This window comes from Crocodylus porosus, unplaced genomic scaffold, assembly GCF_001723895.1.
Source record: "Crocodylus porosus isolate Cpor-Errol unplaced genomic scaffold, CroPor_comp1, whole genome shotgun sequence".
Classification (NCBI taxonomy): Eukaryota; Metazoa; Chordata; order Crocodylia; family Crocodylidae; genus Crocodylus; species Crocodylus porosus.
The window spans coordinates 178,512,038-178,526,202 of record NW_017728886.1 but is presented as its reverse complement, the minus strand read 5'-3'; the positions used below and the strand labels follow the sequence as shown (position 1 = coordinate 178,526,202).

At 40.6% G+C, this 14,165-nt stretch overlaps 1 protein-coding gene across 1 annotated transcript in view; it reads left to right on the top strand.

Annotated features, from left to right (window-relative positions):
• The window catches only part of GNAL (G protein subunit alpha L), a 191,532-nt gene that overhangs the window by 173,598 nt on the left and 3,769 nt on the right, over nucleotides 1-14,165 (top strand). The window contains exons 7-11 of the mRNA XM_019545823.1: nucleotides 5,933-6,006; nucleotides 7,080-7,138; nucleotides 7,555-7,675; nucleotides 8,750-8,880; nucleotides 10,395-10,462. Of these exons, the coding sequence (XP_019401368.1) occupies nucleotides 5,933-6,006; nucleotides 7,080-7,138; nucleotides 7,555-7,675; nucleotides 8,750-8,880; nucleotides 10,395-10,462 (453 nt within the window). The remainder of the gene's footprint in view (nucleotides 1-5,932; nucleotides 6,007-7,079; nucleotides 7,139-7,554; nucleotides 7,676-8,749; nucleotides 8,881-10,394; nucleotides 10,463-14,165) is intronic.

The window sequence follows — 14,165 nt, the reverse complement described above, 5'->3', positions numbered from 1 at the left end:
CTGGAAATTTGGTGGCGTGGCATGTGGTAACAGTGTTAATTGTCTCAGCTCCCAGGGCCACAAAAATTAACATTGCTGCACTCATCTACTGCCAAATTTCTGGACCTGTGGGGAGTCCCACAGGCTAGATCCAGAGTGCAGAGCTGGGTCCGAATGTTGGTGGCAGGAGGACCAGCAACTGCTCAGGGCTGGATGTTGGGTATCACTCTTCTCTGTGAAAGTGTGGTAAGATGACACAATAGACAGCAGGCAAGTTGGAGCTTGATAAGTTGGGAAAATGGTCTAAAATAAACAGAATTAAATGCAATCAGGAAAAAGTACTATGCTGATGAAAGAGCAACCAAATGCACAATACAAAACATGGAACAACTGGCTAGGCTACACTAGTGTAAAGAAAGACTCGAGGAGATATAGTGGACCGCTGGCTGAAAATAAACCATGCAGGACTGAAAAAGGCTAATTGATAGCAGTGTCATGTACAAGTGACAGAAAGTAATTTTTCTATTCTGTTCCCCACTCCGGAGGCCTCACCTGGAGTACATACAGTGTTTAGACACTGCACTTTCAGGAACACATGGGCAAATTAGAAAGAGTCCAAAAGAGGCAGCAAATATGGAGCAAAAAATATGACGTATGAGGATAGATTAGAAGAATTGGGATGATTTAGTCTGGAAAAAGGAAAAAATGGTAGGTGATTTGATAACAATTTTCAAATGCAAAAAATGTTGTACAGAGGATGATAATCCATTGTTCTCTTTGTCCACAGAGGAAAGGACAAGAAGTAAAGAGGTATACCCAGGCATTAGGATGGACACTTCGAAGAATTTTCTGATTATTAAAACAGTCAAGAATTAGAATAGATCAACAAGAGAAATTACGGAATTGCATCACTGAAAGTTTTTAAATGCAAATTAGACAAGCCTTCGTCCATGTTGGTTTAGACAAGGATGATCCTGCCTGATCAGGTGCTTGGTCTAGATCAGGGGTGCTCAACCTCTGACCCAGGGACTAAACGTGGCCCACAGAGCCATTGCATCTGGCCTGCAGAGCTCCCCACAGGTCAGAAAATGGGGCAGTGGGGGAGCAGTGGCCATTAATACAGCCACCCTCCCCGCTGCCAAATTCCCAAACCCTAGGCTTCATGTGGTAGCTGTGCCCCCTCTTCCCACCCCCCACCAGAGCCAGGCCATGTCCAGTTCCCCCCTAGGGCTGGATCAGGGTCGGGCCATGGCCCTTTCTCCCCTCCCCCCAGCAAGTGAACCAGGGTTGAGCCATGCCCCCTTTCCATCCCACAGGGATGGGTTAGGCCATGCCCCCTCTCCCTCTGCAGCTGGATCGGGGTAGGGCCTTGCCCTTTTTCCCCACTACAGGCCTTGGTTGGGGCTGGACCATGCACCCTCCCCTTCCCCAATGTCTGGATCAAGGCTAAGCAATGTTCCCTCCCCCTGAAGGGCCAGGTTGGATCCAGGTCAAGGCCCGTTTCCACCCTGTAGGCCTGAGTTGTGGCCAGGTTGTCCCCCACCCCTGTCCACATGGCCCTAGGGCAGGTTGGATCCACCCTGGGCTCCAGATTGGGTCCACCAGCCAAATCCAGCCCACAGATGAACCAGGCATTGCCAATCTGACCTGTTGGGCAAAAAGGTTGAACACCGCTGAACTGAGACACCTGAGGTCCCTTCCAGGCCTGTTTTTTCTATAACTTGAGACTCACTGCCTTTCTGTATATAGAAAACTCAGAGATCTGCAAGGGCTTCCTATGAAAGAATGCAAGATGAAGCAGCTGAGGTGGCAGCCTGCCCAGTGTATTTGTTCATTGAGTGCTGCTTTGTTGAGACAGAAAACTGCTAGAAAGGATGTCTTGTATCCTTCCCCTCCCTCCCAACTATCACATATACATGTTACCTATGGAAAAATACTAACTTAGGCTTTGTGTAAGAGATTAGCCATAGACCACTGACAGCCATTCATTTCTACCAGTAGAAATCCTCTGAATCTCTCTGAAATCCAAGCTAGGTAGGGTGGCAATGTCATGAACTCAAGCCAGGAAAGCCCTCCCCACCCCAGTTCCTAGCCCTGCAGGCTTTGCCACCTGATGAGGGAGCAGCAGTGCAAACCCCCCCATCTCCCAGCTCCTCCCCACACACACACACTTCTGCTTACTCTGCAAACCGGGAGCCCCAGTCTGGGGAACAGGCAGAGACCAGAATCAGCTGTTCCTCCACCCTGCTCCTGTTCGCTGGGAGCAAAGTGGAAAGAATAACAACCTCCTGCCCCCCAGCCTGGGACTGGTCTGGGAGCAGGTTGAGAGGCTTTGCCCTGCTGCTTCAGTCATATCCCAGACCAGATTAGAGGGGAGCATACTGGTGTTTGTTGTGAGAGTTTCTCGCACGGGAGATGGTTGACACCTGGAAGACCTTTCTTTTGGGGGAGGCACGTTTCCCTCAGAGAAATTGAATGTATGCTCATAATTTCTACTGGGAGGGCAGCAGATCTCCCAATAGAAACATAATGCCTGTATGTGGCCATAGTTTTACTTTGAGTCATAGCTGCAGCCTGTAGGTTATTGTATCTTTTGCACCACTGTGATGCTGAAACAATACTTCTGTATTTTCAGTTAGACCTGAACAGTTTGGGTTAAATAATGTCTGTACACAAATCCATCTTTTATAAACTTGCAGTCTAGGATCAAACTTATTTGTCAGTAGCTCCTGGAGCAACATTAAACCTATTGTCCCTTTTATGCAATTTTTTAATTTTGTTTTCTTAAGTTACCAGTTTTCATGTCAGTTTCACAATGTTTTCCAAATGCCTTGATGCTACCTCTATTCAGCTCTGTAATGACAATGCTTAAAATATTTGTGATAACTTTGATTGCAATGCTGCCATATTAGGATGAAGCCCTTGTCTGTGGCACCACATATGGCAAGGGTATGTTGATAATCCTGTAGTCAAAATGGCTGTCCAAACATAAACTGCTTCTCATGTTAGCCATTTTCATTATATGTATTATAGTAATGGCTAGAAGCCCCAACTGTGATTAAGGGTCCCATTACATTAGATTGGACATAAAGGTAGTAAAAAGAGAGTGCCTGCCTGTTCAAAAAAGCTCACAATCCAAATACATAGAGGGAGTGGAAGGTGGAAAGTATGGGCACATTTTACAGATGCGTAACTGAAGTGCAGAGAGATTTAAGTGACTTGCCGGAGATCATACAGGTAGTCTGTAGCAAAACGAGGAATAGAATTCAGGCCTCCCAAGTTTCCGGTCCAGTGCTGAACCGCAAAACCATAGGGATGCTCTATAAGACCATGTCCACACAAGCATGAATGTTTGGTTCCCTGGGGACAACTATCAGCAGGACACCTTGTGCTGCTGCTAGTTGTCCGTGGGGAACACTTGTGCCGCATGCCCTCTGGGTTACCCCGGGGTGGGGTAGGGAAGGCTGGGGCCAGCAACTGTGCTGGCCCCAGCAACATTACCTGGGGTCCCAGGGGCCTCCTGGGGCTGCAGCAGCGGTGATCCTGCTGCTCAGAGCCTGGCTGGCAGCCGGAGTGGGGCTGCCCTGTGTACACTGCTCTTTGTTTGCGGGGGGTTTGTGTGGGGTTTTTTGTGACCCCTGGATATCCAAGAGTCAAAAAAAAAAAACCCTCACGCTGCCCCCTCGCAGTGTGGAGAACAGCTGCATGTGCAGTATGTGGCACCACATACATGTCTGTAGCACCACATACCGCATAGCTGCACTTGTCTGGATGTGGCAAAATTCCTGAAATACGAGATAGTGACAAGTAATTCTTCATTCTGGTATTTAGAAACAATATTTTCGAGGTAAAAATCAAAGGGAAAAATGAGTACGAAGTAGGAATGGGATATGTCAACAACCCGTTATTAACACTGTCTGAGAAAATGGTGATTTTGGACTTGGAAATGCTTGTTTCAGAGAACATTAGCCTTAGTAAGACATATATGATCAGTCCTTAGAATCATGACCTGACTTCTATCTCAAGATTCCTCTCGCCACTGGAGAAAAATGGGACAATACACATCTTCCTCTTTGATTTCAGTGTCTTTACATACTTAAGCCCATTTGTTCCTCTTGAGCTTCTCTCGATAGGTGCAGTCAGTGCCAGTAAGTATATTGTTGGTGAAGGGGATAAGGAACTCCCTACTAACACCTCCTAAAATTTTCTCCTGGGTCCATTTTGTCTGAGAGGTTCTTACCTCCACTCTTGCAGCAGTTCTTTAATATGCATCAGGGAAAAAACATTTATGCTAGCAAAGCATCTTTTTCTGTTTCCCATGAAATGATGCCTAGCTTTGGTTGAGAAGGAACCATTCAAAATAACTATTTTCTTTCTCTTTCTTGCAGACATCAGACATTTTTTGTCAATAGGCCAGAATAATAACAGAACTCAAAAATATGTCAAAGGTGGATTTGTGCTAACTAGCACAGTGCCTGATTTATTGGTGGAACTGCTTGGTAACAAGTGTGGCAACTCTAGTGATGGGGGATGAGCATAGAGAATTGAGATAGGATGGTTTCAGGACATGGTCCCAATGTTTCCCTTTTCCAGCTTCCTGGGGAGGAATGGGACATCTCAGTGTTTTTTTTAGTTGGGGGGGAATATATGTGTGTGTGTATGCGCGCGCGCGCATCCTCTGTCATAAAATTTCCATCACACCTCAAGCCGCATTAAGAAACCCACCCACCTGTTACAATAAACTCACCTGGTTCCTTGTGCCCTCGTGCACCCACCCGCTGCCCTTCCCTAACCCAATCACGGTTCCTTAGTTCAAGCCCTGGTTGGGGTGTACAGTCTCAGTTCATTCACAATCCTTGTCACCATCAATGTCGCTGTCACTTCTGCTGATGATGATCCTGTTGTCCTCGCTGTCTCCAGGTCCAGTTGCATCACTGTCCTCTCCGTTCCGTTTTCCTTTTCCACTTCCCCTCCCTGGGGGTCTTTGAACAGCCTGTGCTACGTGTCCCTTTTCCAGGTGGAGTTTGCTGCGTTTTCTCCATCCTCTCCCACCAATTTCCAGTAGTAGGACTGGAGTTCAAATGGACTTAGAGCTCTCTTAGCTCACAAAAGTTTGCTGGGCCCTGTCGTACAGCGTCCCAACTTCAGGAGCTCATCCCGCTTTCTTAGAGTAACCTATAGGGGACAGGAACTTCCACTACTCCCAGGAGGGGAAAGCAGAAGGGGAGGAAAAATGAAGATGGAGAGAAAAAGGTTTCACTCCAATCCTAAGAAAGCATCCTTCTGCTGCTGCCAGCAAATACAGTTATTTGAGTGGTTGAAAACATAGAAATTTGTGCAGCAGTGCTGAAGATTCAGGGTTCACCTTGATGATGGTGCAGTGTGAGGGGGTTACATTAGAAATTACATTAGAAAGTCAAAACACAGACAATGACAGATTGATAGTTGTGCATGCAACCTGATTTGTTTCCTTCTGCATTATGATAAAAGCTTCAATTATTTGGTCATATACTATGTTTTCCATAGGACACCTGGCTCATTCCATGCACAAAGAGACAGAACTAAAGTTACCCAGGCAGTTCTCTAACTTCTGAGAGCTTGACTTTGTTGCTCGCATAATACATTTAATATCTTTTATGTAATTTAATTACATTATCCACATCACACATAGCATTTTATAAGAATATCTATAAAAGATTTCAGAAAAATGTTTAAAAGACTATATATCTGATGTCCCCCTGCTTCTGCATATTCAAGATTCTGGTCAGATTTAGTTACAGTATTTTATTTTTCTGTCGACTGTATTTATCATAAACATATAAATGCTTATACACTGGTCAGATTTTATGTTAATTAAATTAAGCATGAAAGGTTTTAATCTTAAAGAATTAGTTGTACTTGTTAAGAAAGGATGCAAAAATGCTATTGATTTTTTTCTATGTTCTTATTCCAGGACCTTTTAAGATGCAGAGTTTTGACATCAGGGATTTTTGAAACAAGATTTCAAGTAGATAAAGTAAATTTTCAGTAAGTGCATTAGTAATAAATTATGATTACCGAATCACACTAGTTCAGAAACATCTGATTCAGATGTTTCACCTCATCCTTTATATTGTAGGCTTGGTATTTCACACAGCTTTTGTCTTCATAGGACATAATATAACCGGCTTTTACTCAGAGAGGGCAGAAATTGATAGAAGCATCTCCTGATGTTTCGGGGTTGAGCTGTTATTTCTTATTAATTCACTGTTAATGTTTACTTCCTTTCTCTGGGCAACAGCCTGCAGACTCCAGGAATAATATTTACATGAGTAAGCATTTGTATAATTGGGCCCAAAGAATTAAACATGCTCCTTCTTCTGGAGAATCGTGGTCTCTGCGGTTTGAGTGTTTATGTTGCATCTCAGTGGTTTTCAACCTTTTTTCATTGCAGACCCCTAGAAAAATTTGAGTGGAGGTGCAGCCCCCTTGGAATTGTAAATGTGGGTATTCACATACTTTTGATTGATCGTAGTCATTTTTTCACAGACCTCTTAGACATAGTCTGCGGACCCTCAAGGGTCTGTGACCACAGGTTGAAAACCACTGTTGTATCTCTATTAAAGTTGATATAGTTTTCTACATACTCCTCATTGGGCTTATTCTGTATATAATATAAAATAATATTATTTTAGAGCAAATAAGTGTGTCAGCATGGCTTGGGCAAGAATTTTACCTGGATGCTTCCATTTACTGGACAAGTACCACTAAATTTTGTAATCTGAAAGCCATGTCTGTTGGATTGTGGTATATCTAAGCACATTGTCAGGCTTTCTATTTAAACCCAACCTACAAGTTGTTCTAAAAGCTTAAAAATCTACCATCTTCTTAAGAAGAGTTTCATTTTCTTCAGGAATTCAGTACAATGCACTGTGCAAGACAGAGCAGATTGAATTTTACATCTTGATGACACTGAACACAGTTTCAGGAACCCCCTTTCTCTTCAGGGAACATTTTATTGCTGATGTTCTCCTTGAAGCTGTCAGACTTTTTAAATTGCACGCTTCATGTGACTTTCCCAGTGCACCCAAGTGATATAACGTCCTATGGTTTTTTAACAGCATGTTTGATGTAGGTGGCCAGAGAGATGAAAGAAGAAAATGGATTCAGTGTTTTAATGGTGAGTAATTTCTCAGTTCTGCACCACATTTGTAATCTGTATTTATTTTCTGCTACAAGTTTTTTAATTTTCTTCTTATTTTTCACTTACACTGAACTTAAACAAATCGGTCCCATTAAAATGTAAGTGCTTTTAATTACTTTATCAGTTTGGTGCTCCTTCTTCACTTTTACATTTCTTTATTGAAATGATGTTTAAAATAAAAACCTCATTTACATGAACAGATTAAAATGGCATGTGTTTTAATAGCAAAACCCAGTATCACAAATATTTCTTCAGCTCTGTGTTATAATATATATTGTGGAGAAGTCTGGGGAGCCATTGTGTGGTTGTGTTGAAGTATTACCCTGCTGAGTTTGTTTGGGGTAACTAAAACATTTTGCGGTCTCTCTCTTTTCTTTTGTGTGTCCCCCAAGATGTCACGGCTATCATTTTTGTTGTGGCCTGTAGCAGCTACAACATGGTAATAAGGGAAGATAATAACACAAACAGACTACGGGAATCTCTGGACCTCTTCAAAAGTATCTGGAATAATAGGTAATTATTAAACCTCTTGGAAATTGTTATCTTAATTTAGTCACTAGGAAAATTGGTAGTTAGCACTTCATTTTTCTAAGCATTCTTCAAACTTTAATTGGTTAAACAGTAAGATAAATTAAAAGCAAATATATATCAGTAGCTCTCTAGTGCAGTTACATATATTTAAATTAAACTACCTTTCCTTACCATATTAACATTTGACAGATAAATATTTAAAATAAAACAGCCAGTGTACAGGTACGCAATGGAATACAGTGATACCTTGCTTATGAATAGGCCCCATTGCCAAGTACTTAGATTTGTTGTTTAGCAGTACTGTTACCATATTTGTAAGTGATAAACTTGCTAACCAGATAACAGTTTGAATAGAGACCTAATTCAGAATAAGGGCAGCATTGTCAAAATGATGTGCAGTGTAAGATAATGAAAATTATAAGGAAATGTCCATCATTATGCTGTACAACATGCAGTGATTTCCAGATGCAATAAGGAAGGATTTTAAGCACAAATACCTGTGGTTCAGTGTCTCAAAAAATGGCCTGGGACATTATTATCACAAATGTGGGTTAGACATCATACTCACTTGCCTCAGGCCACTGTAAGATGTAGGATACTAGTATGTTTGAACTACTAGTCATTTCAAATACAGCTGTTAGAAAAAATGTACAGAAAGAGTAAGTGATCTCCAATATTTCTCCACTGCTTTACAAGAACTACACGCATACTCACCCATTAGAAAACTCTAGTATTTATTGTCTGAGTATAATGCTTTTAGAAAGTGCTAGCAATTTTATACCTCGCATAAGTGTTTCCTATCTTGACATCAGTGGGTTAATCAAGAAAACCTTTTTAGCCTGTTTCTTTCATCAGTGTCTAACATGTATTTTTAAAAGTTTATTATCCAGTGCAGGTGTGAGTTCAAAATAACTGAAATATTAGTTTAATTCACTTATTTTTAAGATTAACTAGACTACACACAAAATCATCAGCTACAGAGATTTCTGTTGATGTGAAATGCTTGCCTGATAAATGCACTGCAAATAGCACCAACATCTGGTTTGTTTTTGACAGGTGGCTACGGACCATTTCTATCATTTTGTTCTTGAACAAACAGGACATGTTGGCTGAAAAAGTCTTGGCAGGGAAATCTAAAATTGAAGATTACTTTCCTGAATATGTGAATTACACTGTACCTGAGGATGGTAAGCTTTTTTAGCTGCTGGAATTTAAGAAGCAGGTATAATCCTTGTTTTCAGCAAATGCCACAGAGCTCTCAGATTCTTGAACTGACTAGTGGTGCACGACTGTGAAGAGATATGGTACATGCACCAGTACACACCAAAGAGAAACTTGCCTTCAGGAAGGCCTTTTCTTTTATCTGAGTAGTAAACTCTGAGGAACAGATGCTGCTCCAGTGGTGTGTAAACAACAACAGCTGGACAAGGTACCTGATACAGGTACAGTAAAACATCCCTGCTCTGCCGTCAAGCAAGTCCCAGTGTTGGCAGGCAGTAAGAGAAGCTGCTTATGGGAGCAAACCCATGCTTGCTATGGGGCCTGCAGTTCTGGGCTGCACTGTACACTGTATTCAGCAATAAGGGAGCCAAAGATGGTGTAAAGGCACCTATGCACACTTTCTCTTCTCATCCTCACCTCTCCTCTAGATCACACATTCCCCTGTGCTCTTCTTCTGTTTTGGCAAAGCTTTCTGTGCTATTCATGGAAGTGAAGCACAGGATCAGATGCTTGCTTTCTTTAAGATCTACTCTTTGAACAAATACTAAGATAATATTCACTGACTGTAGATCTGGCCTTTCCAGCCATGTAAGAGCAGTTTTGTTATTTGATGCATTCATAAATGTGAAACCAGGCATCTTTGTCTAATAAACACCTGGAAAAACTGAGCAGAGGAGAAAAGTGTTAATAACTACATAAATTATGAAATCTTAATGCCAGAAAAATAGGCAAAAACTGTTTTTATATTTTAAATATATAATATTTTGTGCTTTAATTAGCAAAGCTATGAACAGAACACAAAGTAACAGAATGTTTAACTGTTGAGTTGCTGTTTTCTCATTTCACTTTTGTTCCATTACAAAAGCCACAAGTTTGTTCCAATAATCTTAAATATTTTATAGTGAAATCTGTTCTGGTTTCTGCTGGATTACTGAAAGATCACTGTTGTAAGAAAAGTTATATAATTTTTTAAAAGGCCATTTCTTTTTAAAGAAAAGTGTGCCCTTTTGCATTGATTATATTATTTAGAAGCTAAACTACTACATATGTAGCAGCTTTATGGACAGGCTTGAGGGGCATTTCATAGTAAAAGAAATCTGAACAGTTTAGCCATTCTTTCTAATCACATTTTACCAGATTAAATCCTTGTATGTATGTCTATTCATGTGAATAAAAAGTTGGATGTAAGAAAGAAGGTGCCAGAGCTACCAACTGTTTAATGTTTGATGTGATCAATAGCACCATAAATAATTTCCCATTTTATTCATAGCTGCTGCTCTTAAAAGGTATGGAATATTCAGAAATGTATTACAATGCTGATTATACAGTGTCTTTACATTTTAAAATACCAATTGTGAGTATACAGTAGACAGTTTATGTTTTTAATTCTTACAGTAATGACTACCCTTTACTTACTAAATGTTTAAAATAGCTGATTATTTATTTCATTTATCTGATGCGATTTATTTTTAATAAACAGCAACACCAGATGCAGGAGAAGATCCCAAAGTCACAAGAGCCAAGTTCTTTATCCGGGATGAGTTTTTAGTGAGTAATTTTAAAAACTTGCATCTTGCAACATCACAGAAAATTCTGTTATTAAACACAGTGGGTTTATAGAGGTGTGGTGGCATTGTCAAACAAAGGTAGAAGAGTCTTCCAGCTGTTTCCTAGGTCTTCTCAATCATGCATTTCTTAGCCTTTTTCAAGTGTCCAATGTGTTTATTTCCCTGTTAAAGAATGGTAAATCTCAAACACAAAAAATCCCAGGTGCCAAGATCCATGTGGTTTATCAGTGGGAAAGCTGGAAAGAGTCTACTTCGGAGCCAGACTGCATTCCTCTTTCTTCTTGTTCTTGTTCTTGTTCTCCATTGTGCACACATCTGCAGTAACCCAGACTAATATACCTGTTTCTGGATAATGAATTTTTTTTTCTGAATGTATCTATAAAAGCTTACTCCCAGTGCATAACACATATTAATACCCCTAAGCTGACTATACAACTAGGTTATTTGTCAAAGTTAGTGCCATTCTGTCACAGGGCTACTGTTAGAGAAAGGTCTGTGTTTTAGTCTGTCAGATATTGGACACAACAAACTCAGCTGTTTACAAAACTTAGCTGTTTGATAAGCCTCTTACTTAGCCAATGAAATTGCCATTTTGAAAATGTAGCTTGATTTAAGTGCTGTAAGGCACACAGGGGCAGAGGTTATATATGCTTATATAAATCTTGAAAAATATAATAGTGTTAAATATTCATATCTTTAATACATCATTAGACAACCTCAGAGAAAGAATGCTTTCAGTGGGACAGTAGGCAAGTAAGGCTGGGATAGCACTTCTGCATTACATTTTAAGTAGTTCTGAGGCAATTTAGAAAGAGAAACTTTCAGCTTTTTGTGAAAAGAAGGATTTTGTTATATCAGTGGGCACTTTAATGCACATTAGCCTATTTTAATGCACATTAAAGTATCGCTAAAAACATGCTGTATACTTAATGCACATTAAAATAGGCTAATGCGCATTAAGCATCACTTAAAAGCCATGGGGCATTTAAACACATGCATTTGTCTGCATCCACCACACCAGAAATCCAGTATGTCAGAGCAGACTCGAATAATTGAGTCTGCAGAGCACACAAACTGATACACCCGATGCTGTATTGCACACATTTGTGTAAACAGCAAAATGCACATCAGGCTGAGAAAATGGCAGTGGTGCACTTTGAAACTAAAACACCTTTGATGTGTTTTAGTTCAATAGCGCACTACCACCATTTTCTCAGCATTGACACGCATTTTGCCATTTATACAAATGCACATGATGTAGCGACAGGCACTTTTAAGAGCACTCAGTGCAGGCTCATGCATATTTTCCTAATAGCTCACAATGGAGGGCAGCTGTACATGTGTACAGAGCTTGGAGCATGAAAATTGACACGCCCCAGCAACCTTCCACGTCCTATGTATCAGCATCACTGCACATCTTCACGCTGAAAAAATGGCAGCGGCATGCTTTGAAATAAAACACATTCAATGAGTTTTATATCAAAGCGCCCCACTGCCATTTTTTCAGCTTGGGTGTGTGCAGTGACACTGATACATGTAACACACGGGCACTTTTAATTAGCACAGCTCTCTAATTAAAGCACCCAGCACTGTGTCCTACAAAACATATAAAAATGCCCAGAGTTACTAGATTTAATGTGCGTTAACTAAAGCATGTTAATGCATGTGTAGACATACCCAGGAAGAGCAAAGAAACACAGACTGTACCAGTGGAGTTTGGTGTTTCACAGATTAGAGAAGAGACCCAATTTCTTAAGGAATGAGAGAAAAAGAGTTTGATTTGCTTTTGCTGAGTGGTCTCACTGCCTCTAGTTACATTTTTCTTTCCAGTTGTTTTTATAAACAATCCAAATTTTTTTTCTTGTCCTGCTGTCTTCTGCTTTCAAAGACCGTTCAGGCAAATCTACATGTATTCTTTTGCATTCATGTGTGCTGGGTTGGTAATCCACTACAACTGCACCTGGTGCCCTGCAGCTCCAAAAACTCTCCATCTGCCGACCCTGACTGGGGGCCAGTTGTGTAAATAAAATGCAGACTAATTAAATAATTTTAAAAAGTATGTTTAAATGTGAATACGCCTCTACCTTGCATTACGAACTGTACCAGTAGATGGACAGCAAACATCAGGCCTGACTTTTCTAAGGTTGTTGCCCATCTGTAGTTCTTCCAGTGGAAATTCAGAGGAAAAGTAGGTTGTGAGCATCCTATATATGAAATAATTGACTAGGGCACAGCAGGAAATATGCTGTTTGGCTTACCACCCCAAAGCCTGATGGATCCAGCTCTGTGTCTTAAGGTCAGGTTACATGTTCAGTCCAGTAAGATAGCCTTATGACTTTGCAAGTACAGCATTTATGCCTTCAGTGTTTAGGATTCTCCAGACTCAAACCCTGATGTTCTATATGCAAGTTTCTGCTACTGTGCATGTTTTGCTTTGATACACCTCCATTATATGAACTGGCCTTACAGAAAGGCTAGCAGGACAAATCTCATTCATTTGGATTTTTGTTTTTAAAAATCTGAAAAATTCACTACTGGAATTGAAGCAGCTACTGTTTGAATAAATTGAGAGGAGTTCCAAAAATGGAATGATTTGTTCCTTTCAGAAGAATCCTAGCCAACTTGACCTGTGTATAAATATAGGCAGCCAATGTGAAATGCGTTCTTGCAATCTACTAAATTTAAGTGTGAGGTCTTTTTTCCCTCAAGTAGGCATTCACTTGTATTAATACAAGTCTAATATAACTCCTTAGAATATAATACAGTATTTCCTAAAATGAGAAGGTTGCTTAAGCGTCAGAACACAGACATACAAGTGTAACTGGATGTTCCCCTCATATCCTGGTGAACTGCCTGCTTTGTACTACACATTTTGTACTACACAAGCATTATGTAAGATAAGCACAATGCAAATAGCTCAAAGTGACAGAGCCTTGGGCTTTGAAGGAGATGGATCTGAGTTGTGTCCCTTGTTAGCACTATAGAAGTCATTTGGCATAGTGTATGGAACAGGGACGTGTGAAGCTGTAAGTGATCATAGGGGATTTGAACTGCTTTGAACCCTTGGTGCTGAAAGGCCACTTTGTCTAGGTTGGAGAGTAAGTAATAAATGCAGTATGAAAAATAACCCAGTGCCCCATCTGAACAGACTCTAAACTGTTCACTTGCTAGACAGATCATCTAGTCCGACCCCCTGCCATGGGCAGGAAGGAGCACTGGGAGTGGGAGGGGTCATAAAACCCCAGCCAGATGCCTATCCAGTCTCCTCTTGAAGATGAAAATCACAACACATTGAGATCGTCTTCCTTGAAGGAAGCATGCCTGCATATATAAATGGAAGCAATTGAAATAGCTTTTAGAGGCAGCATGAATAGGTATTTTTAGATCAGTAACTGCAAAGAATGGAAGTGACTTGGAAGTAGTTTGAACAGTCTAGTCCTGATCTCTGCCAAGGTTTTTGTACAAAAAGAAAAGCCTCGATGAAAGAGTGCAGGGAGAGTAGAACTTAAGTTTGGGTCCAAACTTTTTCTTCCAGAAAGACAAAAAAAAACTCTGATCAACTAGGTGTTCTCTGCTTGTTCTCAATGGATTATTATGGCTCTGCACTTTGTAAAAGTGATGAAATATTACTTATCCTGGATATGTGAAAAAACTGTGAAGCATCTAATATATGTAATATAGCA